The sequence below is a fragment of the Clupea harengus genome, chromosome 14 (genome assembly GCF_900700415.2).
Source record: "Clupea harengus chromosome 14, Ch_v2.0.2, whole genome shotgun sequence".
NCBI classification, from domain to species: Eukaryota; Metazoa; Chordata; class Actinopteri; order Clupeiformes; family Clupeidae; genus Clupea; species Clupea harengus.
This window is the reverse complement of record NC_045165.1, coordinates 27,319,682-27,346,852: the sequence shown is the minus strand read 5'-3', so window position 1 is coordinate 27,346,852 and position 27,171 is coordinate 27,319,682. Positions and strand designations below refer to the sequence as shown.

General features: G+C 46.1%; 1 protein-coding gene across 1 annotated transcript; it reads right to left on the bottom strand.

Annotated features, from left to right (window-relative positions):
• Positions 1-18,814: 18,814 nt before the first annotated feature.
• On the bottom strand, positions 18,815-26,697 carry LOC105909407 (pollen-specific leucine-rich repeat extensin-like protein 2). Its single transcript, XM_031580953.2, has 3 exons — positions 26,634-26,697; positions 25,672-26,367; positions 18,815-25,521 (listed from the first exon to the last, which is right to left on the bottom strand). Exons 1-3 carry the CDS (start codon positions 26,695-26,697, stop codon positions 24,146-24,148), a joined length of 2,136 nt encoding a protein of 711 aa, XP_031436813.1. The 3' UTR covers positions 18,815-24,145.
• Positions 26,698-27,171: the final 474 nt, after the last annotated feature.

Sequence of the window (27,171 nt, the reverse complement as noted above, 5' to 3'; positions counted from 1 at the left end):
AAACATAGGTGTTTGCCCCACATAGGTGAGTTTATCATTCAGAAAGTGTGTGTGGTTTCAATACTCATTTTAAGTAATATACAATGTAACACTTTCCTTCACTTAGACCACTATGCATATTGATGAGAAAGGTGTGAACATTCTGGGACACCTCGGTCAAGAACAATGGCCATGACGTAATGGGCCTGGAATGTCTTTGTTCCTACAGGTTTACTTGACACATCACGACCCAATAGTGATCACTGAATTACCATCTCCTTATCATATGAATAGTTGTCATTTGCTAATGGGAGGGTCGAAACCTCACTCAGAGGCTGAAATTTGCAAGGGATTCGTAATATTGTCCTTACAAAGTGATTATTTATATTTTAGTTTCAAACTTTACATATTTTAAAAGAAAAGGGTTTGAGGTTGCTGTGGGTGTTAGTTTTATGTTTCTAGGACAAAAACTCGCAGAGATTTTTAAATATATTAATCAAAATACCAAAAAGTCCCCCACGGGGCCCCGTGGGGCTTGAAGAGTTAAGCTGAAGGTCTGTAGGAGCCATTTCGGGTAAACAGTCTGATTGCAACGGTCTCTAAATAAACCATCAATTAAGTCTCATCTTTGGCTCTGGGGTTTAAGAGTGTTTAGACAGCAGCATATGATGTGAGACACCTGGTGTGTTCAGAGAGACATTACGCACAGGCTCGGAGGGAGAGAAACCCAGAGAAAAGAACAGGGACAACAGACAGACGGGGAATAAATAAAGAGCTGCTTCTTCTGGTAAACTATATAGAAGATGATAGTTTAGAGATTGTGACAGCAAGGCAAGGTCACTCCCTTCCTCTCTTCTTTCCAGATTCCATGATACTATTTTAGTCTTCCTCCATACGCTGACGTCGCAAGGAAATTGCAAGTGCTTAATAAATGTTAAGCTGGCTAACTCAAACTATAATTGCACTCTCTTCACAAATGGCAGGTCTATTAATTTATGGACTTTAAATCTTATCACACCTCTCTCTCTCTCTCTCTCTCTGGAGCTCTGGAGTCCGGCTCAGGACCGGAGCTGAGCTGAGGAGGCACACGTGCATGCAGGAGAGGATGGGGGGAAACTGTGGACTGGGAGATTTAACTCGATCAGCAACGTGACCATATTTATGATGGAGTGAGTCTGGCAAAAGGCCAACCGCAGAAGCAGCGCAGCAGAAATCTGCTGACAGGCTCATTCTTGGTGCGGTGAGGCTCAAAACACTGTGAACACACTTCAAACACGCACACATTCACACCTGAGCAAAGCATGATGGCAGCTGCAAAATATAGAAATGAACCCTTGCTGTTTCTATGGGATCAGGAGTAGTAGTAGTACGTGTAGCATAGTAGGTGCTGCGCTTGAAAAGGCAACTATCAGGCGCACACTCAAATAGTAGATGTCAAGGAGATTTTACTGCTCTGATTCACAGCATTTTATTACCTAACAAGGTTCCTAACAGCTTCAGTCCCTGGAGATGGGCGCATGCCTGCTGGCCTTACTCAGGTATCTAACAGCTGGTCTCAGGGCTACCAGGCAACCCAGATTCCTCTCCGAAGTGTGTCACCAGCGGGGCCACCATGCAGGGAAGTATGCTGGGGAGAGAGGGGGTGTCCTCCAGCCTCATCAGGGGAGGGGAGGGGTTCATCCAGGGGAGGACAAGATTGAGACCAGTGTTTCAGAAGGGTTGTTTGTTTCATTTAAACCCAGCCAGAATGATTGAAATGTTTGTTGTGGACGTATTACTCATATCAAAAGAGAGTGTTTAGAGGTTAATGGTTTGTTGAAATTTCTTCAGTGTACAACAGTATGAGGGACGGCCCTAATATGTAACTGTTTCACTGCATGTAGGCCTAGATAAATGTGAATCAACTGATCTGGACAAAGTCAGCCTTCAAGTCAACCATAAGAAGCTTATGCTTTGCTTCAAAACAAAGTCATATTTATGGCTAACTCACTAGAAGTGCATCTCGTGTCTGTGGACTTCAAAATGACCAAACTGCAACACTGGGAACCAGAAAAGAGCAGAGGGGAGGAGACTGGTTTATTGTTAGATTACCACATGGGAGATGTGTTACTTCAGCCTGGTAAAGCAGCCCAAGAACTAAAACAGCTGTGGGACAAAGCTGTTCTGTGCCAAGTGCACACAACTGATGCAATACTTGGAGAAAACAAGCAAACTAGCTGGTGCCAAGACTACAGTTCTACCCACAAGACAGAGGAGCTAGTCAACCTTTTCTTTTCTTCAAACATGGCCATCGGCACACAGTTGGATCTTTATGCAAAATTGCATCAAGGCTACAGGCTTTCTGATACAATATCATCATGCTACAAAACAAAACACAGATTTATCAGTATTAATATTGGATCATCCAATTCTTAATATTTTGCAAAGTTCTTAGACATTAACCTGCACCTCCTGATAGTCATATCTTAAACAAACGGAAGACAACAGCTGAAGACTGTCTCCTGGGCCCAGTACGTCTAGAAAAGTGAGAGTGGGTCTGACAGATGCCTCTGTTCATGGAGGTCAGAAGAGGTTAAGCTGTTCTGTTAGTGAAAGGACAAGGAGGCTCTTGCTCGTGCATCTTCAGTATTAAATCGAAGACAACTTGAGAGATATTGCCTCTGGATATTGCACCCTGGAGGCCATTGGTCAACTGCCACAAATCCCAGTCCTATTTGCCCCTCCTGTGGCTAAAGCTAGCTAACACACAAAGAGTTATTGTGGCTGGTGAGAAAAACCCTTCCCCAGATCAGTGCTCAGGCCCATTCGCCCATAGCTAGTGCACCACCCATCTCCCAGCAGTGTCTTTGTCTGCAGGCTGAATAAAACCCCACTAATCGAGCGTTCGCCACCAAGTCAGCGCTTCACCACTAAGTCAGAGTCGTCTCACGATAATGACGGGAAAGAACAGGAAGGGAAGGATTTAACAACGCTGCCAAAAAACCCAGCGGGAATAAACACTGAGAAAAAAAAAAAGTCATCCACAATAACAGACGAAGAAAAGAACGGAGCCAGTCTAGAAGCAGGGACGATCAAGTGGTGTCTGGTGAGGAGCGACCACATCTGCGTGCGCTAATAACGCTGCTAGGCTAAATAATATGCCTGGGCCTCCACATGGGCACTCGTCTGATGGAGAGCAGAGGCCAGTTTAGAGGGACCGGTGTTAGTATGTGCGTGTGTGTATGTGTGCCGTGCTGTAATGATACGCAATTGAACACAGCCCCGGCACAAGCTGTTCCATACCCCTGTCTGAGAGGTGAGAGTCTGCTTGTGGACACAGGGAGCCTGGTGTAGAGTGGGGGGAGCTTGTTAAAGTGCTGTCATTATCCAAGTGGGGATATCCATGAGAAACGCCCGCGGCGCTAGCTCAATTAGCCCACTCAGTGCCAGGCCTGGCATCCCACCTCCGCGCACATGGGCAGTGGGCTCACCAGCCTCGCCTGAGACTTCCCAGAGATTGGCAGCCCGATGATTCACAAGCTGCCTCCAGCCTTGGGCTGCGCGTCTATGTGCTCTAGTTAAGGCCCCAGCCCCTCATAATAGCCAAGTGTACAGTTTACAATCATCTGGCCACCACCAAACACTAATGGAGAGGGGTGAACTGAAAGGGCGGGTCATATCGGGTCATTCACCAATCAGACTGGAAGTACCGGTGCAGTGGCCACACTTCCTGATTCGCTGAGGTCATATCTTAACACTACATCAGGCACCATAAAGGCAGCGGCGGGGACAAACCGGTCCATGGCTTTTCTGTATGCCATTATTACGCGCTGAGGAATGCATATGTGGAGTTACTCACTGTAAAATATCATTATTATTTGAAGCAGCCACAAGTTTCCAATGTGGCGTGCTGCTCCACGAGCGCGCAGACCACAGGGCATGATGGCTTTGACCCACCACTGTAGTTTTTACTGGAAAGAGACATCCCTCATGCTGAAAATTACCCCTTCGCTGTCAAGACTGAAGCTGTGGTAGTCGAGATAAAATGGGCTCCAGAAATTGTGGATGTGGAGAAGAATAATAATTGCTCAAATATTTCATGCATAATAAGATTTCCTGGAGGACAGGGCAGAATAAATGAGCTCTGATTAACAAACGACTTGCCTCTCAGATAGCTCAGCCTTCCAGTGGAAAAGAGAATGACATTAAAACAACTACTCTAAGTGAACACACCAGCTCCCTATGACAACTCTTCCACACCCATGACCCAACATGGGACAGTGACTACTCCCGAGACATATGGACTGGATTAGTCACACAAATGGGTGTGATCATTTCCACAGTTTTTAGTGATTTGTTACTTCTTCCTTCACATGCCCCATTGTAAGAATGAGTGTGCTACAGATTTTGACAGTCCTTTCAGTAGCTCACTACTGTTCAGTGCCAATGACCACATCTGATAGTGATGATGGTGATCTGATAATGTACATATAAATCAAACTTCAAAGTGAATGCATCTGCCATGGTTCAAACTGGCAGTAGATGGCATCAACAGTCTTATTGTTAAGAGACTGGAATGCAGGCTGAGCATCCCAGCATGACATGCAATGACTGACCTCCCATACAGCCCACAGGGAATGCACCACACACACACACACACACACACACACACACACACACACACACACACACACACACACACACACACACACACACACACACACACACACACACACACACACACACACACACAGCAGTGGTCAGCAGTTGTTTCAGTGCACAGGATATGTGACTCAAACCCTCCTCCCCAGAGAGGTGCAGATTTAAGTGAGGCCTCCCTCCTCCTGTCTCCTCCTCCACGGTGGCCCATCTGGGGGAGCCAACAAAGAGCTTGTTGAGCGTGGAGAGGAGAGGGCCATGGTGGGAGAGGAACTGACCCAAAGCTACTAATCCTTGGGGGGAATGCGAACACATAGCGGCAGGCCCCCACCAGAAGGGAGTGATTACCTCACAACGGCACGGACACTTGCCACTGAAATGATGGGGGGAGGGGGATCAGCGGAGCATTCGGGTCTTAAAGGCAAAGCGACAAGTCAGGGAGGATCAAGATGTGGGCTCAAGTCAATAAACAGTACACACAGGCCTCTCGTCTGACTCAAGTGCCTCTAACACCATTATCTAAAAGTGGGCCGGGACAGATGAGGACGGAGCTTCTCAAATGGTGGCGGGTGAATGTCAACATCTAAGAATAGAAGTTCACGTGGGCATGCGGCTTTGCGAGTTCACTTCCCATGCCAGGACTGTCACACGAGTTCCAGTAGTGTAATGCGACAATTAGCCTAACACTTAGTGCCAGGATAAATCTCAGCTAAACGCTGGCATATCAGTTCAGTTCATTCCGTTTGAACAGGTTGTCATGTAACTGGTCTGACCGTGGTGAACAAAGGCACACAAACAGCGCAACCCATTTGAGTTTATTGTGAATCATCCAACCTGGGGGAGTGAAGAGAGGCCCGGCCAGGCCTCATGCTGCCTCCACTTTAGCTGGGCTGGGGGAAATGACCGTCTGCCAACCACAATATTTGCCCAGTTGAGTTTGTTTAAAGGTATGCTCTGGGACAGCACCCTACCCTTCCTGTCTCAATAGATTTTTGACACAATCCATGTTAGCTACACAAACATTCCCTGTGAACAGACTGTTGAACACGAGCCTTACTGCCAGAGTGCAATGCTTCAGGTCACACGGTAGCTCTCTCCACAAGCCTAATCAAGGAGAAAATCCAGAACACCTTCCCCTCAATTGTTGTAAACGTAGACCAGAGGGAGGGAAACGAACACAGAATATCCACAGTCTGCAATCTTATTAGAAAATAAACACAGATGACTGCTGGGATGTGGGGTATGCATGGCCCGCCTGCCCAGAATGCCCTTGGTGGCTGCGGTGCCAACAGTCCAACTTAATGGAATGGAGTGGATCCAGACCCTGGCGTCCTCTCAGCACTGTTTCCAACACACACAAAAGGGGAGCCCATCAAATGTTCTTGGATGTGAGATAAAGGGTTGAAGGCTTTAGAGGGGGTGCCAGAACAGGGAGTTATGAGTAATCCAACACTCCTTTAACAGATCCAAAGCTAAGAGGAAGATAGAGCTGTGGCTTGCAGACTGTGTGCGCCCATACTTTATTTTGTTGAAATGAAATGAAATACAATGATTATATTGAACTCCAAAAAGATTCATTAGGGCAGGCTGGGATGTTTGAAGGGTTTACTGTGTTTAAAGACTTAGATAAGGTCTTACAAGGATTCCCTCTATAAAGTGCCATTGTGTTTAAATAGTCAAGCTGACTAATGCATCTATCCTGATATGTCCTCCATACCAAACGGAATTCTTTTTTTTCCCCGGCTTTTCAGTCCTAATAAGCCTTGAAGATCCAAATCAGTGCAGGACAAAATGTCTTCACCAGACTAATTGCTTTCACATTTCACATGGATTCTGGGGGCTTCATAATAAAGGCTGTCATTGCTTATGTTGGGTGCAGAGTGCATAAACAGAGCGTATTAATTCAACGTGTAACAGCAAAGACAACTGAGAGACGGGACAAATCCTCCATAAATCTCACATCAGAGGGGGGCTCTTTGTCTTTCACAGGAGAAATCAGAAAATTCATCAACACATTCCACACTGGTAGTCACGGTTCCTCAATCTCGTATGCCACTGACGAACTTCAAAACCAAGGGACAGTGAAAAACATTAGCTAAGTCTTGTAGTAGATTCTTAAGGAAAATAGTTTCAGCATTGTTTTTCCCCATATTCCCACCCCCATCTTCCAAAGAAACCGTAAAAAAACACCCAAAACAATGGGCGAAGGAGGCTGCATCGATGAGCTGGGGGCTGATTAAACTGTACCCTCGGCATCCATCATGACTAACAAAGCCCATGACATGGTGCCTTCAAGAGCCAGCGACACCAGTTTCCATGACTCCCTCCCCAACTGTGTTTGTTCTTCCAATTTCAGTCCCACTCCAGAAGGAGGGCTGCCCTCGCCAAATGGTATCTGGAGTCACACTGGAGAGATCAATCACAATTAGTATCAGTGTGCTCGTCTGGTCCAGTCACACAATCACAAACAGCTGCCTCCCAGTCCAAGTGAGAGATGCACAAAAGAGGCACACATAGAGTACTGCACCTGAAACTGACAAGCACATGTGTGCATCGTTTCTACCGAGAGTCTGTATTTCACCTGTTTCATCTGTCTAGCAGTCATGTGGAGACCTTCAGCTGGTATCACTGGTTGATTGGTTGGTTGGCGTACACAGAAACTTGTAAAAAATCAAATTCAAACTGCTTTTAACTGGGTCAGAGAGGGGGGCCAGTGATGGAAGCAGTGATGAAAGAACACCAGGCACAAAATAAGAAAGTATACGACTGGGTTTGACAATAGAATAGTTACTCCTGAGGAGGAAAAAGCATTCTTCTATTCTTTAATTCTTTGGTTCTACGCCAATGATTTGGAAATCTGGAGCACTTTAAACAAAGGCAACCTGCATGTGACCCAGCAGGCCTGTCAGTCAGCCCCGTCCTATGGCAGACTGATAAATCACCCCTCCGTAATACGCACTGTACACTGTGCATTTCAGAGGATTAGAAAGGGGGCCACATATTGTGTTTGAATACAATCCAATGGTTCATGTCAGATAATGGATTGCAATAATGTTTACTTAAGAGGTCTGGTAATTTCATGGTGCATAATTGTAGCATTACATTCAGTGCACAGCAGCCTTGCTTACTCAAATAATGTCCCCTTCCCCCTAAAGAGACCAACTATATTGGCAAATGAACAATCATACAATACCACCTAGAAGCTGTGTGCATAAAAAGATCAAATACAGGGTCCATTCATATTATTTATTCTATGAAGTCAGTCCCCACGAAGACACGTACAAGGAGACTCCTGGCGATGTTCTATATTCATCACGGTAGACCTTAATCTGGTAGCTCATTTAACACATCGCTTAAGCTCTCACCGCCGTTTAATCTTCATTTTCCTTTCAGGCCACACGGATGAACCTTGAGACGTGACGTGAAAGAACACAATTCCATTTGAATGACGGCATTAATCTTCTGAAAGGCTTTAATTTGTCGCCATTTAGGATGTCAACCCCGAACATGAAAAAGCCACAGACCCATCTGCTCGCCTGTTGAGGCGTCTTGTCTCATCTAATGAACAGGGGACCTTTGTGTTGCAGAGTGACACGTAAGCTTAAAGGTATAGTCCATGATTCTATGATTAATACACTTTTTGTCAAACTCAGCTTATTGCTCCACGCAGTCCACTAGCTGTCCATTCAATGATCGTGCTCAAAATAAAAATAGAGGTGTTCCTACACAGTCTTGGCTCAGTCTTGTAAATGGGAAACAAACATAGTGGCTCAGACTGAGACATAAACAATCCCGGCTATTCAACACGGTGCTTCTGGAGCACAGAAGGGAGGGGTGTCATTAGACTGGCTGTTCTGCTCAAATATCAACAACCTGTGGAGTTGTGGACTGCATCCTTAAGGTCCATGTTGTAGCTGCCTGGCCAAGTGAATTGTGGACTGCATCCTTAAGGTCAATGTTGTAGCTGCCTGGCCAAGTGGTACATTGGATAGTGCTTCTGTAGAGTTTAGTCATCCAACCACTGCCACTCCGGAACGAGCAGCGAACACCACTCGTTTTCTGTCATTGGTAGAATTGGGTGACAGTGGTACAGGAGGTAGAGAAGTCGTTTAGTAATCAGAAGGTTGCTAGTTCGATTCCCTGTCGAAGCGTCCTTGAGCAAGACACTGAACCCCTAATTGCTCCTGATGTGCAGTGTGCCATCAGTGTAAATGTAAAATGTAAAATGTGTATACATTGTAAGTCGCACATATGTAAGTCGCTTTGGATAAAAGCGTCTGCTAAATGACTAAATGTAAATGTAGGAGCACGGAGGATGACTCGTGGCGTATGCCGAGGCTGCGGTCAGGCTAGTCTGCTTGTTGCCAAAGTGTGCACGCTAGCAGGAAGCAACCTACTTCACTCACTGGCCTGTCAAGAGCCCGCTGGACAGAAGTTAAGTCTCCTCCAGGAAGCTTTCAACGCCCTTCTTACCTCACCTGCTTTTTATAGCTGGCTCCAGACGTCTCTGCCCTCGCGCAGAAATGTGACACTTTTGCCATTGCTTCAATAGCCAAACATCATTTCGGCCACAGAAGGGTAAAAATAACAGGCCATGTGTTTCCGTGGTCAATAAAGAGGGTTTGCTCTGACTTCTGGAAAGAAAAATCTTTAATCTTAATTGCCATGGAAAATGATTAATATCGGACAACTATAGCTTGCATGGTGAAGAAATACATTTATGGGCTAGCAGTGTTTTGTCTGTATTCAATCTGAGTAAGACTCTTGAGCGTCTGTAGGGGGGTGGAGGCCCTCTCTTTGTGTGAGCCTCCATAAACAGGCTGTAACAGACTCCATCTCTCCTTAACAGAATGGAACAATAAGGACTGATATTAGCACCTCGTGGCTAGTCGCAGCAGGCCCCCTTATATGGGGAGAAATGCACAGAGTGTGGACATGAAATATGAGTGTTTCTCAGTGGGCTGCTAGAATGAAGGAGTACAAGCAGATGCACACTACTGTCTGAGAGGCGTGGGGAGAAGACACGGAGAAAAAAAGGTACTCGCAGAGAGATAACAGCATTCACACGTGAAGAGAGCAAGGAGGCTCTATTTAACATGCCAGATGAAGCTAATGATATACGTCTACACAGGGTAGGGAAAAAGAACGAGCATCTCAAAATGAACCCCTAGCTGTGCTTAAAGTCAGAGTGATGCAAATCCCATCAATGGCAGACAGAGAGAGAGAGAGAGAAAGAGAGTACTTCAACTCTGTTTGACTGTGAGCTGGTTCAGGCCCAAGACCATGACGGTAAACCCCACAGAACCTCATGGCCTAACATCATAACAACATAGCTCATTCATTTTAATTATGTTGTTTTCATACAATTTTATCGTAATGCATATTGTTTGACTTACTTCAGTAATGACAAGCAGCTGTTTTGTGACAAATAACATTACTTGCCAATGGCATAAGGGAGGACTGTGGCTTTTTCCTTTTGTCACTGGGTAATCAAATAGATGTGGTAAGTCAATGAAAATACAGTGCATTTGACATATTCCACAGAAGTCAAGGCAAGTATGCTCTAAAATATGCCTTCTTTCACGAGACTGGATCTTTCTGTAAGGGATCTGATTGAATACTCTTAATTAATACTTATAATACTAATCCCAATGAAGTACAACTGGTGTGCATCTTTGCTGTTGAGCTATTCACCGTTTTTCAGGGGGTTTTCTGTACACACAGTAAGTCATTCAAATGTGAATGTTTCCAGCAGCTTCTCTGAGGAGTCAATGACTAAGCACAATAGAGCTGCATTTTGGAAGATTATTTATGTCCAAATTATTTTAGAGCCATTCATTACTACCTTATAGACGAGATATTACACAGACAAAAACTCAAGGATGGTTTCATCTGGAGACACCGGAGGAAAAAACATATTACATTCTTTAAAAAAAAAAAAGTTTCTTTGTTGCCTAAACCTTGCTTAGCCATAGAATTAGAACAACTACAGTCTTTCCTTGGCACACATATGGTCAATTATAGGCCTGGTGAGAATCTACATCTTTGTAACATATTAGCCATAGTGAAAAAAGCACAATGGGTGGCAGGACTTGTTGAGAAGACACCATGGTGTTTGGTTACCATGACAGAGAGGGCTCTTTACCAAAAGGCATGCCCGTGCCTTCCTGCCACGGCCGACCAAGTGTTTACGCTGGACAGTGACACTCCACAGGGATTCTCTGGGCCCTTTTGTTATGGCTGAGCTTCTGCACAACCTGACACTCTTCCCCAGCACCCCACTTCCCCCACAAACAAAGGGCCACGGGCTAAAATGAGTCCTTAAACACAACCTGGGAGCAGGGCCCAGCACTTTTATGAGGATCGCCAGTTGAATTTATCACATCATAAATCCGTCCAGACCAAAAATAAAAGCACAAAACTTCGCTTTGCGGTGAACAGTGCTCTGGAGAGCAAGGTATTTCAGCTATAGTAGATGTTTCTGTCATACTGGCTAAGAGCAATTCAGTCTGTAGTTATGTTTTGTCAATTGACAAATTTGGAAAATGAACTAGCACAGAGACAAATGTGCATGCCTGTCTATGAGCATGATGGGATGTTCAGTGTAGAGTGCAACTCTGCATCTCCATCCCATTTGTAGCAGAATTCAGATTCGACATGGCTTTCATGGGACCCAATGCAGGAATAAAGTGACATGTTCAACCGATCCTCGTTAATTCTGAGTAGTCTATGATGAAGATTAACTGCTGCTACAGAACGGCCTCTTTAACCACAGAAGAATCTACAGGTCACAGCAAAGAGAACGCATGTTGTTTCGCTCTCCGGCCAATGCATTGAAGTAAACGTTAGTGAGAAATCTTATGATAAGTAACATTAGGCGAGAGACGCTTAACAGGCAAAAACTTAACGTGAGATACACGTTCGAACATAAAGGAAGTTCAAAGACTACATGATCTCAAAGTTGGTTCTTCACATATTTGGGCTCCCTAATCGCGTATCGTAACCTAACGTTACCTCAAACTGAACCACGTGCGTAGTTTTAGGATTAAAGGCTGCTTCACTTCGATAAAGACTCTTGACATTAAGACTGTTGAAAACCGTAGTGTTGTCAATTCTATGCCATTTCCAAAGCAAATCTACAACCCAGTGATTTCGGACAGTTTAAATGGACTGCATTAATTTAAAACGGACTCCTGTTGTTACTATCAGCGGGCGGTAGCTGTATCATCCTGAATCAGTCTCTTGACTACAACAAAGTTAATTAAGTGATAGACACAGCTAGAATATTTTCTTACATTGCATTATAATATACTATTTTAGAAAGAAACCACATAAAGAAATAACAGTTCGAGCTTATAAAAACATGCACAGGTTACTTTCAAACGGACTAAACTTACCGTGTTGAATAGGTAAAACAGCCTACGCGCGCGGTTCAGGGAGTTTGTTTTTGATTTCGTCCGCTGTCCCATCCAAATTGTTCATTTATTTATTTTTTTAAATGTGGTGATTGGGTCCGCAGTAAATCAACAGAGGTCCCACATTTCGCCCCTCGGCATCCCCTATCCTGTTTCCAATCCCATGCCTAATGGAGGGAGGTTTGCTCATGACCACGCCTCCTATATAACTGACGCGACCATTCGTCTATCACAGTAAATATTGCAGCCAATTCTTTTTTGAGGCGGTAACAAGTTGTGGTGGTTCTTGCGGCAGACAAAGAATTTCCAAGACATTGACACTGATATAAAACAGACCATGGCCATGGTCGTTGAGAGTATAATCTGTATATTCCATATCTTCCTTTGACCCCGACAAGTTGGATATCATGCATCTGCTCTTTGTGTACAATGTTAACTGTTTGCCTATTGTTGTTGTTTAGAAAAATGTAAAAAAAAAATAAAAAAATGCAATGGAAAGTGCTGTGAAAAAACAATGTAGAGGATGAAATATATATTGCACGGTAATGTTTCGCTCCTAAGTGATCTGGCCATACTTTTCATGAGCTAATGCCAGGCGCCCCTTTAAGAGGATGGTCCATCTATATCAGCTCTTTCATGGCCATTAACAGCACCAAGAGAGATGGCTATCAAGTGTCTCTGCCATTGTAATGCACTGGCAAACACTGTCTTGATTCAACAAAGGAAATCCTGTGGCTACGTCTGGACACTGCCCAGACATGTTAATGCACCAAAGTAAGCTAATCCAGCACTAACCAGCACTGCCATTTTGATAAACCTCTATGGTTGGATGGTATTAAGTAGCCGCTGGGGAGGACCAGTAAATCAAGGATCTATCCTGCTCTACCTCATAGGCCTACAGGTCATACCTCCATCCCCTTTTCTCTTTGATTAATACATTTGTATTAACCCATTTATCTCACGCTTCAATCCAAACCTTACTGATCCAGTCAAATACAGTGCGTATCTAGCTTCATTGACGACCAATTTAAACACTTGTTCTGTATCTTATGAGTGGGAATAGTGGTGTGGACCTAGTCATTTTTTTTTTCAGAGGCTGTCTATGTACACGTTCCTTCTAGCAACTAGTAGTGGCTAGTTAGCTATTCTTCAGTGGACTGACATCCCCTCAACCCGTGCTCACTCTCCCTGAACATGCTCGTGAACGCCTGCCCAGACAAACTGATTGAGGAGCATTATGTCCTGTTTTCCCCTCTTCATGATCTAAGTCAAGAGCAGGTCCAAGATCAGTGTCGGCAGTCAACACAAATTAGCGGCAGACACACACAGACTAAACTCTGGATGAAGTACCAGTGAAACAGACAGAGTGTCCTCAGTAAATCCTCGCCTACTCTGCTCTTCGTAACGTCACAAGTCTTATCTTCCATTCTAAGCTACAGAAACAAGGTCATCATGGTCAATTGTTTTTGTGCTGGCCCCTCTCAGCTGTGACTATAGTATAGCATGACCATGGTCATCAGCCCTCTATTAAGGACCCTCTTAGAGAAGGTCTTTCAGACCTGATAATAGCCATAATAATCTGTCATGTGGTCTGTGAAATACAGCTGGCTGGGTCACGTGAGGAGACAGTGTGTATGTGTGTGTGTGTGTGTGTGCGTGTGTGTGTGTGTGTGTGTATGTGTCTGTGTGTGTGTGTGTGCGCGTGTGTGTGTGAGAGAGGGGAATCAAGAGAGAGACGGGCGGCGACAGAGAGAAACAGACGGGCAGTATGCATGGAACTGATGGACCCACCACTGGTGCCGCATAACAATGACTAGCTAGGGTTGCTATTCTACAGCTGCATACCCTGAGTGAAACCCTTAGTGTAAAGGTGTTAACTGTCAACCGCATTATGACCGACACTTCATGATATTTCTCCGCCTTTGACCGTGAAGGGTGAACGCACAATGCACACTGTATTTACAAGCGGCACTCTTTAATAGCATGTAAATGATACCCAGCAGACTGTTACTGTCCCTCCCTGCTAATGAGAAATCAATTCAGGCAGACAAAGATCACCCCACGGTGGCTGCCCTGCTGGAAGCCGATACATACAGGGCAACAAAGCAAAAGCTTTAGGTTGATGCCAATTGTTTTAAAGGTGAGTGACAGTGCCTATTGTCAGTGGGTCTTGCTAAGGCCATCAATGACAGCACTTCCTCCTCAGATACCCTGGTATTAAAGGGGTTGCATTGAATGAAAAACACCATTAGACCACACACACACACACACACACACACACACACACACACACACACACACACACACACACACACACACACACACACACACACACACACACACACACACACACACGCACACACACACACGGGTATTTTTCATTATTCGAATGGTCTGATAAATCTACTTTATTAGCTAGAGAGTATATTACATGAGGCTGGTGATGTCAGTGCAGTATGTCATTAGAGTCGTTGCGGGTCAAATTAAGAGTAGAACTAGCATAGAATTGGACCACATATAGCCTGGCATGTTATGTGTGGGAGTTTTAATGCATTATGTGGAGACAACCAATCACTGGACAGGACCTTCATAATGAGTACCTTAAATGTAATATTTCCAGCGGTCCCAACCATGAGCCACCCCCCTGCAGGCTGCCAGAAGGAGCCAACTGTTTGTGTTTCCAGCCAACCATGCTAGTCTGGCAAACAGTGGGAGGCCAGACATGTCCAAAAATGGCATAAGAAAACATTAAAGATGCAGGGCTTAACCTGTGGTCATGACATCAGACTGAGAGCACAAGTCATGAAGTGACCTTTTAATTCCAGCCAGGGCTCAGTTCAACACACAAGCCTTTTTATTGCCCGTAGTTCATTATTCATGGAAAGCCATGGACTTGGTCAATCTGAACAACAGTGCACTTCTGTTGGAAATGTTACGTTTTCACCGTAGGTTCACAAATTATAAGACACTATTGAAATGGACAAGAATCAAAGGCAAAACTAAAACTATTTGAAGTAAGGATGATGAACCATATGAATCCTTATTAGCAACAGTTTAAAATAAAGCCCTGCCCTGAATGTTCTAAAGATTCCTGAACTTTAGTGCTCAACTTAAGTCAATAATAATTGAATTACATACTAACTGACTGATACAGCATGGCTAATTCATAAGCAAGATCGTTTGGATGTTCTCAGAGAGGTATTCATTGCCTCTAGAGTCTAGACAACAGTGCATGAATAACATGTGGATAATACAAAATGTGATCTCTGTCCATTGGTAATCAGAAGGGGCTTCATTTCACCGATACAAAATACCTTTTCTACTCATTCATTCATTCATTTCACATCCACAACATAGTTTGACCCTTGTTTCTGAGTTGCCTGGTAACATGACTGAATGAAGGGGAAAAGATGATAATAACTATATTTAGTCCTGCCATGCTAGCTTTCCACGACTGGCACGTGTCAGGCGTAAAAAAGAATTGGGGATTTCCATGTTGTAACACCACCAACTCTTCACAACACTATGATTCCTGTAGGAGAGGCAGATTTAGTAGTATACACTTACAAGACGCACCTTCATAACTATATATTGCTCTGGCTATAAGCGCCCCCAAAACATCATGTAAATATCAGAACAGAAAACTGCTAAATATACAGAGCTGCTAGCACCATGAGCTAACCTCCACTTGTGCATTAATGTGTGCTTGACCAGACAGCCTCTCTGAGACAGCCTGCCCATTAGCCAGCTCATGCTGAGAGGTGCTTTCACACATACATGGAGCTTTCAGAGTACAAACCTGCCCTTATTAGTTGCCTTATTAAACTAACAAACTGTAGCCTTGTTAATGTGGGCTGCCAAGGACCGCATGTCTTCGAATAAAGGTGTTTAAAAGAAAATGAGGTCTTGCTGGGGTCACACAATAAGTCGCAAATGGACGGACTTCCACAAGCCTTTTTCTCTCTCCATAAACACACACACACACACACACACACACACACACACACACACACACACACACACACACACACACACACACACACACACACAAAGGATGGGAAAAAATCCCAAGGCTCTATTTCAGCCCTCTCTCATTTTGTCTACATATTTATAGGTCTGGGCGAAGGCATCCATGGCAACAGTGACTACAAAAGAGGGGGGAAAAAACAGCACACCAACTGATAGCATTATGGAAGATGACAGGAATCTGGTTAATTACAGCCTTTAAATAAAGGGAAGATAAAAACGACACGTTCACAGTGATCTATGGCTCTAGCAGAGAACACTGCAAGATGTTAGTGGGGCATCCTGTGGTTGGTTGGGCGGCCTGAGTGGAAGCGATAGGTGTTGCTGTGACTCGGAGGTAGGGGGAGTTCCACATCAAGACTGATATGTACACAGAGCCTGGAGATAAAGTCTCCTTGAGAAGGGCATCAGAGCCAGACTCCATTTCACGCTGACCGCCAACCAATCAAAATGGGGGGGGGGGGGGGGCTCGCGGTCACGCTTCTGTGGAGCTCACTTACCAATCTTCCATGCCTACTTTTGCACGCGTGTCTATGTGTATCTGCATCAGTGTGTCAACATGCAGCAAGATTTAGCAATATACACTGCACTCACACACACACACACACACGCTGGTGTCACTGTGTTTTTCTCCTGCCGTGGCATTGTATCTGGCAGCTTGACAAATGTCTGTGAGCCCCAGCCCTTCACAGGCCTTATTTGAGAAGAGCTCAGAGCCAGGTTCATGTTTCTCATTTTCAGCCCCATTCTCTAGGGATGCTGAGACTGTGTGTGTGTGTGTGCGCACGAGAGTGGGAGATACAGACCAGCGCTCTGTTTGCTCATGCATGAAATTGTGGTCCATCCCTCTACCCCACCCCTCCACCCACCAGCCCGCCCAGCCATATCTGATCACGATCGATAACCATAGAGGGTCTCTGTGCACGGCCCGGGCTGGTCCTTTTCCCCATACCAGATTCTGAGCATCTGTCTGCACATCCCTCTACACAGGACAGAAAAGTAGTGTGTGTGTGTGTGTGTGTGTCTGTGTGTCTGCGTCTGTGTCTGTGTGTGTGAGAGAGAGAGAGAGCGAGAGAACACGTAAGGAGGGCTGTGCTGTCTCAGCATTCACCTGACGAGTCATTTCTCATCTCATTTTCACATGTCCAGAGCACTAGGGAACAGCACATTGCTCTTCTCCCAGTGCATATTAGAGGGGGGGGGATTCAGCACTGGGGATGTGAATAGCACTAGAACTATCAACGCTGTCTTCCTTCCACAAATTAGCCGTGAAATGTTTAGAATAATACGTAACAAACAGTCTAAACATTATTCCTTACTCTGTCCCTCTTTGTTGCATCTTTACAATTTGCTCTTTCATGTCCAGGGACCAGCTGACTGTTTGTCCCCAACCCCCAGTAAATCCAGCTCAGCGTCGGGACGTCATATCCCATCCCCTGTGGCTTTGCCTGTGTGCTGTGGGGGGCAGATGAGCCAGTGCAGATGTCCCTGCAGCTATGGGAGGGAGGGAGGCTGCTAATGCCTCGGTCCCTTTGAGGCTCTCTGTGCTGGCCCTCAGAGGGGATCAGGCCGGAAAAGGGCTCATTTTCCCATTTAATGCATGAGTGCTTCTGTAAACCTAGGTCCCTCGTTATACCAGCATCCCAATCGCTTCGTCACTTTCATGCCAGCATGGGTAAGACTGAGGAGGAGGAGGAGGAGGAGAGACATGGGGGTGGAGGGGTACACAGATGCCTGCGGTCATTAATAAACATGATCATGAATAATTAATTTCACTAAGTGGGCGATATAGATGAAGCGCTGAGCAGATTGAGTGAGCTGCAGGGGGTGGCGAGGAGACTGGAGCTGGTGATGGAGATGCACCCATCCATTTGGTCTACAACTCCAGCATTCATTCACAGCTCCTCATCAGCTCTAGACCTGCCAAGGTTTCAGTAACGTTGTACTACAGTATGCCTCAGACAGATTAGTGGATCCCTATTTGGTTCATTTCGGATTTTTCCAGTTTATGTATATAGCTAACAAGATTTTTGACATGCTGGGTTTGTCTGCCATTTACATATTTAGGCAACTGTTGAGACGGCCAACTGATTGAGTTTGTTATTCTAAGACAGAGCTCCAAAGGCAGCAGTGCACTCTGTGCTGCACTTCATCATTCTCTTAAGAGATTGTCAGAGTTAACAAACCGCATAGGTCATTGAAATTCACCTTGCGTAGGAGACTTGCATTTTCCAAGCCTCAAGACTGAATAGCTGTGTATATATGTGTGTGTGTGTGTGTTGGTAAAGTGTGTATGGTTCATGTGTGGTAGGTCATGTCTTTAAAGAAGGAGAGAATAAACGGAAAGAAAGCCAGTCCTCGAGGCTAACGGAGAGAAGTGTACATCTGTTTAAAACAAAAGCAGTGGAGACAGGACAGCCATGACGGGGGCAGAATCCATTCCTCAAGTGGAAAAACTGAAATCACTTTTGTCATCAGGATGCTAAACCAGGTGTCATGGCCTCAGGCGCTGCGTTACTCATTGTGTGCTGGAATAAGATGAACGCTGGGGTGCCACCTACATGGGAGCCAGTCTTGGGAAACAAGCTCGTCATGATGCACACCCAAAATACTGACTTGTGCAACAAAAATCAGGGAAAAAAAAAAAAAAAACACCTTTATTCTTGAAAATGTTTGAATTTTGAAACAGCCCTGGTCTTGTTTTTCATAGTATTACTACTGTGAATCAAAGCCTCTTTTTGTTCTCTTCCGTTTGCTCTTTTTTCAGCATACCCAGGGGCCAAGCCGTACACAGTCGGTAGTCTGGCTGCTGCGATTCTCTCATAAATTACAACCCGAGCCTTCCGTCTGGCTGCTGATACGAACACTGTCTGGCTGCTAATGCCCATCTTCCCAGAAAGCCCGGTCCTAACGAACCAATTGAACTTTAAGGGGGACATGGGCTTGTAGAAATGTAAGCTTTTTGTATCCGTTAACGTGTGATATGCCTATGCGATGTGTGAGTTCTATGACTACCACAGTTTTATCTTTACTCTTGCACTGTATGAATAACGTCTGCATCGGTATGGTGTCTGTATATGATGTATGTTGTCCTGTAAATTATTCTCGGAGATCTACTAAGGACCTGATCCAAATGTGTGAACACCATACCAATAAAGCTTCTCCTGTTCCTCAAATGCTTGCTATCTAAACCACATTGGCGGTTTCAAAACCAATGTGGACACAGTTTAAATGAATGTACACTGAGTGGAATTCAGATTGTAAGTGCAGGAGCCGAATTGCAGCGGCTTATATGAGATCCATACCCCCAGTCCAGTGTCCCATTACCGAGTCCTGTCATACTTAACACTGAAGATTACAGCTAACATTATCAGTCCTTTTTCTCTCTGTGCAAGGTTGGAATAGGTGAATCTACGATGAATGAAAGACATTTTATTGGTTTCTGTATATAGCACCTGTGAAATTTACAAATGACTTACTTTCACAGTTTGAACTATGTTAATTCTTGAACAACAGCGAATGTCCAGGACTCATGTTAGAGGCTACAGAAGCATTATTCATATTAATACAGACTAAGGTCATGTCGGGACAATGGACACATGAAGCTTAATGTTCTACAAACCTCCGTGCCCTTTGGAGAGAGAATGGATTCGATTTAACCCCATCATATAGCGTGCGTACTGTTGCAGAGTTGCCTGAGAGCTTCAACTGGAGAAACCTTTTCATGTCCAGTTTATGTCTTGTGCCTTGCTCCCCCTCAGGTCTCAACCTGATTGAATCACACATCACAGAGACTTAATTGTGGAAGACAGAATTCAGAGGAACCCAGGCTGAAGTGTCCACCCATGTGACAAATTAAGGGGACAACAAAGTTAAAGCCAGAAAGTGTCCTAATGTGGGGTCACACTCTCAGTCACAACCTACTGCCGTTAAAGTTCTGATACTGACAGTCCACGTTTTAAGTGGTCATGGGACCACAATCAGGACAATAGATTGAAGCATCTGACTTAGCGTGTGTGACACAATTCATCTCTTCATCAGGGAGCGGTATTTAAGACAGTTTAGGAAAAGAATTTCACAGATTTGTATCCATGCCATCAACTTGCCGCTTCTTGCTGGAAAAAGTACTCTTTTGTGCAGGGGACAACAAGGGACACTGCTATGAATCTCCTAGCAGTGTGGAGCTCAGAAATCCATTTACGACTGGCTGTGACCAGACCTTACTCTGGAGGGAGCAGGACTTCTCATGCATCCCCCAGCTCCTGGGAGTCTGCTAATACTGATAAAGGAGGTCCCTGGTTGGCCTTCTTCCAGATGCTGCAGGATTTTTCAGAATCTGGCCGCAGACTAATTACAGAGAAAGTGACTGGGCCATGATAGAAGGGAGAGGAGGGAGCAAAGAGCAAGTGTTGGAGAGGTAATAGGTTCTCTCCACAGCACAATTTCCAGTTGCTCTTATGAATCAAAGACAAACTAGACTTGAGCAAGTGTTGTGCATTCTAATATTATTCTGAGTCCGCATCTAAACTGCATTGGGTATAAGGGACATGTTGAAAGGAAAAACCTTTGACAGTGACAGAACTGCAATAACATATTCTAAGGATGCCTGACCGGCAGGATAGGCGTCACGGTAGGCAGTATTGTGTTCAGGTTGCTTTAGAGTCTAAGCTTCCGTTAAATGCATGGGCACTGTCAACTAAGCTCATTTTGGGCACTGCAGCGCATGGATGCTTCTTGAGAAAAAGGAGACCGAATAACCCTCCACCCATCATTTAGCAAATACCCTGGACAACCACTGCAGCAGAGCCACACTGCCCTCTACAGGCTCTTTGGAGCACTTGCGTTCAGGAGTAGCGTCTGACTCGACAGACCTTTCTCTCTGCAACGGTTCAGAGACTGTGCATTATTGTAACAATTTAATGAAAATGACTACAAATTGAAGTACACACTGTTGCACATGTGTTTGGATGAATCTACAGGCGGCTCAGCTATTATTTGATGACAGTTTAAGCACAAGCTCATTAGGCGAAGCGCAATCTAAAGCCAGCATGGTGTAGTTAAAAATGTAAAACACACTGCTTGGATGACTAATGATCTCCACCTGGCCACAGCTGGTCCTTAATGAACTCCGGATCTGTGTGAACATTCCTCTGGGGTTTTATGCCTCCACACTGAAGGATCAGCTCCACTCCACTGCCCCTTGGGGCCTGACAAGAGCGCATGTTTGTGTGTGGTATGAAGTGCCTGGCACAAGCCCTGTGCCCGGGTTGGTATGAGGACAAGGGGAATGCCAATCCAAAAAGCCCTCCTACTCTCCAGGAGAAACTGTCAAGAGACTTGGCAATGAGGTGGGTTAGTGACACCCAGACATGCCACGCTCTTCCCAATCGGTCACATCCACTTGATACGGGATGGATTCACAAGTCCTTCCCTCTGCTAATATTTCAGCTGCCCTCCTGCGTGTTCTTTTAGACCTGCTCTATTGGTAGGACTGCTAGTGTTTTTGATGAGGGTTGGGGGGTTGTTGGGCAGTTTCTACAGGTGTGCTGTGTTGAATTCTGGAATGTTTCTAGATAGGAGACTACTACCAGATGCTACAAAAATCTGGCTAATCAGCAAGCATCAGAAATCAGTGGGTCATGTCCTCCCAGTCCTGCTTCTAAATGTTCTGTGACTACGCAGTCTATTATGCAGTGAGACTCTGCCAACCAGCTCGTCTTGGTGTGATCTAAAACATTTGTGGGATCATACTGTTGAGATATAAATAAAACCTGAGAGGCATAATAGTCTCATAGCCTGCTTTTAATTGTATTTCCAGTGCAGACACAAGAGGAGATTGTCTCCTGCGGCAGGTGGCATTGTGTTGAGACTAAGGCCAGGGTGCTAGGCAGGCCAAACTGCAGTGTGGTGCGGAGTCAGCACTCCTGAAGCGTCAGTGCTCTGGCGTCCCTGGATCCCACACGCTCCCCCACCCCACCCCACCCCTACTGGCTGCCAGCCCACCTTTGTTGTTCTCTGTGCCGAGGCCTCACCAGACGGTCAGATGAACAGCCTCCTCAGATCGACTTCAGAGCCACTGGCATGTCTTTACAGGTCACAGGTCAGATAGATTCTTGACATTATTTTAGTTGTGATGGAACGGAGTTATTTTAGTGAATATTATTTGTGCTTTTTTATTTTGTATGTGAACATTTATTTTTGGTTTGTTTTGTATATAAAATGTGATACGTATGTGGTGTTTGATAGAGATCATGTCACTTGGTGCGCAGAGTAGAAGTAAAGTACTAGGGTTAGTGTCGTTTTTTTGAGTTTGTTAATTGGCTATTTTCATACTGGTGATACTGGCATTGGTGATGGACTTGTGTGTTAAAATGTAGGCCATATATCAAGTGTTGTTGGTATACCTGGTGGCATTACTAGACAAACTTTGAATGTTCATATTATCCTGTTAATACATGCAACATTAATTGGGTGAAATGGAACTTGGTATACTAAGTATTTGCCATTCTGCTCTTTTACAGGGTTGTGATAAGAATTTGCAAAACAAAAGAGATCTTTCACTTGCAAATTTCAACCTTCATCCTCATTGCCTGGGTAAAAACTACTGGTCATGTGGTAAGGTTTTTGCATACTGAGGCTGTGATATGACATTTGTCTTGGAGCCGGTGTAAGAATGATCCCAAGGGTAAAACGAGCAAAGCAGAAGCCTTTGCATAAGAAGCACGGCTGGACAAGAGATTAAAGTTAACACATTCAAATTAAATCACATTAAATATGAAACATCTGGTTGAAAGTGCCAAAAACAAACAGGCCAGAAAATATGACCTTATTGAAAGTTTCATGAATACAAGTTGGTTGGATCTAATTTGCCAGATCTGTCTTCCTGCCTTGAACTATAGCATACCTACAGTATCTAAATAGTAATGGGAATTTGGGAAACTTGGACATATTCAGAAGAAAGGTTATGATCAGACCACGTAGAAAACTATTTTTAAAGCGTGTAACATCTATTCCACAGCAGTTGAAGTAGTTGCCATAAAAAGAATTCAGTCACATAACCTCTATCAGCAAAAGCAAACTTGGCCTGTAGGTTTCAAAAACACAAGCCTGAGCAAACATCTTTCAGACTGAGGAAGGCTGAGAAAATGTAAGACACGAGACAAACACAATCTAAAAGCGGCCCAACTCCGTTTTCTCACCCCGTCGACCCCCCCGACAATCACTTTGTGAGATCGTCTCATGATCTGTGTGCAAAAGAAGCATTCCTCCAGAGAAAATACAGTCCTAAAGCATTTTTTTTTAACAAACAGAGCATGTTTATTTTCAACTAAAAACAAAATGTACCCAACATCCATTTGTCCTTTAGACGACTTTTTTTGAGACTTAATTATTGAAATCACTGCAATATGATAAAATCACAGACATTAAACATGGGGTAACATCATATTTCATTTTTTTCTTTTAAGGTTCCTCTTCAAAGCAACTAAAACTTTGTACTGTTCTCACTGATTTGCTGTGGGTGTGTGTGTGTGTGTGTGTATGTGAGTGAGTGTGTGTGTGTGTGTAGATATATATTTATATATATATTCTGCTTAAGAGACAAGAAGCAAGGACAGCACAAAGGCATTCATCAAACTTTGCAGCAGTATGTTTCTTCTTTTTTAAACAGAGGAGACGACCAGGCCAGCAACCACTGTTTTCAAGTATTCAGCCATCAATTGGGAACAGCCAGGATTCGTACTCTCTTCCATAGGAAGGTCAAAGCTCTCGCCCCACCCAATTTACAATTATGCTAAAACATTTTGGCAAGCAATTTTCAATAAAAGTAACCTAGCTTAAAAGTAGTGGGATTGCATTTGAAACCAAAGAAAATAGAAAATAGAAAACAGAACAAAACAATAAAAACATTACCTACCATTGAATCCTCTATCGTGAGCCATCTAGGATGTTGGCCATCATTGTGAATAAAACCATTTGTTAGGGTGTCAAAGACAGCGTGAGTTAACTTGTGGCGATCCTGCATGGACCACTTAAACGAGTACAGAGATGACAACTTTACAAAATGATCTTTACCTACTGAGTGATGATTATGTCCCCTCAGTGTCTGTTTTCTCTAGGGTTTTCACTGGCTCTGTCTCAGCGTCCTCCTTCGGCCCACTCTGTTCAGTGTCTATGTCCACCACAGGGGGGCTGAGCTTGGCCTGGACGCTCCCTTGTTCAGGGGGCTCGTCCGGGACTGGGGAGAGAGATGGGGACTGGGTAGGGGAGGGCGTAGAGCTGCAAACTGGTGGGCTTACAGGCTCTGGGGCGGGGTCTTCAGCAGGCCCTGTGTCTGTCTCGTCACCATTCACGCATGGTAGAGACTCTGGGGTCTGGGGCTCTGCGGTCTCCCCAGCGCTGCTGGTGACTGGTGACGACTCAGGGAAGGGCTCTGGGCTGGGCTCCGGTGTGGGCTCTGGGTGGACCTCTTCTTTGAGCTCGGCTTTGGGCTCCAACTCGGGCTCCAGTACGGGCTCCAGTTTAGGATCTGGTTGGGGCTCCACTTGAAGATCTGGTTGGGGCTCTGGTTTGAGCTCTGGTTGGGGCTCTGGTTTGAGCTCTGGTTGGGGCTCTGGTTTGAGCTCTGGTTGGGGCTCTGGTTTGAGGTCTGGTTGGGGCTCTGGTTGGGGCTCTAGTTTGTGGTCTGGTTTGTGATCTGGCTGCATTTGAGCTGGTGGATCAGGCAGCAGAGGCAGCCGAGGTTCAGGTAGAATGGGAGGACGAGGTTCAGGTAGAATGGGGGGACGAGGTTCAGGTAGAATGGGGGGACGAGGTTCAGGTAGAATGGGGGGACGAGGAACAGGGAGAAGAGGAGGCCTGGGGTCAGGGAGAAGAGGGCGAGGTGCAGACGCAAGCTTGGGCTGTGGGAGGGGTAAGAGAGGCTGGTTTGGGGCTTGTGGTTGGGGCAGAGGAGTAAGAGGGGTCCACGTGCCGCCGCCACCACCACCACGCTCTCGCTTCCTCTCCTCCTCCCTCTTCTCTCGCTCAGCCTCGCGCTCACGGTCCCTGTCCCGGTCACGATCCCACTCTCTGTCTCGGTCTCGCTCACGATTGCGATCTCGGCCACGCTCCCTGTCTCGGTCTCTGGGCCCGTCTCTGGGCCCGTCTCTGGGCCCGTCTCTGGGCCCGTCTCTGGGCCCGTCTCTCGGCCCGTCTCTCGGCCCGTCTCTCGGCCCGTCTCTGGGCCCGTCTCTCGGCCCGTCTCTGGGCCCGTCTCTGGGCCCGTCTCTCGGCCCGTCTCTCTCCCGGTCCCTGTCCCGTTCCCGCTCTCTGTTGGGCCGGTTGCCATTCAACTCCCTTCGGAAATCAAAGTCTCGCTCGTCACGGTCCCTCTGCCTCTCCCACGGTCGCCGCCTGTCATCAAAGTCTTGGTGGATGTCTGCAGCGCCGCCTCCTCCTCCTCCTCCTCCTCCTCCTCCTCCTCCTCCTCCACCACCACCACCTCCTCCTCCTCCTCCTCCTCCTCCTCCTCCTCCTCCTCCTCCTCCACCTCCTCCACCTCCTCTATTCCAGGCTGGACCTCCTGCTGCAGCTCCTGCCCCACTATCACCCCCTGCTGCAGCTGGTGAGACACCTGTTGCTCCTCCACTGCGCATCTCAAAGCGGTTGGGAAAGTTGGCCATTGGCCGCTCCTCCTGGAAACCCTTGGGGGCCCCCGTCGTAACCCCCCGCATGTCCCGCTCATCAAAGTCTCCTCTGGGCACGTCTCCTCTGGGCGGCCCCCATCGGCTCTCACCTCGAAAGCCTCCGGGGAGGGGGTCCTTGCGACCGTCCCCTAGCAGCGAGGGTCGGGGGGGTCTCTCCAAGAGTGCGGGTCTGTTGGAGGACTCCCTCATCTCGGGTGGAGGGGTCCTCAGCAGGCCGGTGCTCTGTTTCTTCTCTGGCGGGGGGAAACGGTAGTCCTGGTCTCCATCCTGCTGCGCACTGCCCTCTACTCTGCTCGGGGGCTCCTCCTCATGCTTGTCTGGACCAGCAGCTGGGGGGTTGGATGCCCTGTTGAAGGCCTCCATCTGCTGGAAGGGGCCTCGAAGGCGGGCTTGGGCTTGGGCCTGGGCCTGTGCCTGGAGGGAGGCATCCAGCAGGCTGGCTTGGTGGGAAAGGCCTTGTTGCATGAGCAGGGGGAAGCGGGCATTGGCACCCTGTAGGAGATTGGGCCGCAGCTCCAAGGGCATCAGGCCAGGCATTCTCTGGGCTGACAGCTGGTGGCCAAGAGGAGCAGACGGGTGCATGCCCAGCAAACCCATGCCACTGCGCACAGCGTTCTGCATACCTGCAAAAGACAGACAGACAGACAAGTGTTACAGAAACTCCAAACTCATGATGATTCCTACAGAGCCCTCATATCCACAAGGTGTACTGCAGCTTTATTTAGGTCCTATCTGCAGATTTGATTCTGACATCTCCATTCAATAAAATAAACATATTAATGTCTATGTACTTCTATTCTCTACATCGGCCAGGAGCATCCTACATGTTTGCTCCTGTAAAAGCTCCATCTGAACTGCGTCATGAGCCACAGCATGGGTTCTCTCTGACCTTGCAGTGTGATCTCTGCATTTGAGAGGTCCATGCCATCTGCAGGCTGCTGCACTTTCTCCATGCCTCCCTGCTGATGATGCTGCTGCTGCTGCTGATGGCGCTGCTGTTGCTGCTGCTGCTGCTGCTGCTGATGCTGGACTCCCACAGGGTTGTAGGCTCCAGGCATAGCCTGAGGCATGAAGGCAGCCTGGGGGAGCATCGCTCCGTACGGAGAGTCCTGACTGCTCTCCTGGTCCTTAGCACTCTCCCAGGGCTGCACTAGCGCTGAAAGAGAGAGAATTCAAGTATTCAAGAGATGTCCATTGGATATGTGAGGCCAGGCAACAGAGGAACATCCCTGTGCATCTTTGCTTCTAACTCAGTGAAACTCTGTGACTGTGAAGATTCATTTCTGTGATTGTGAGGATGCATTTCTGTGACTGTGAGGATGCATTTCTGTGACTGTGAGGATGCATTTCTGTGACTGTGAGGATGCATTTCTGTGACTGTGAGGATGCACTACTGTGACTGTGAGGATGCACTACTGTGACTGTGA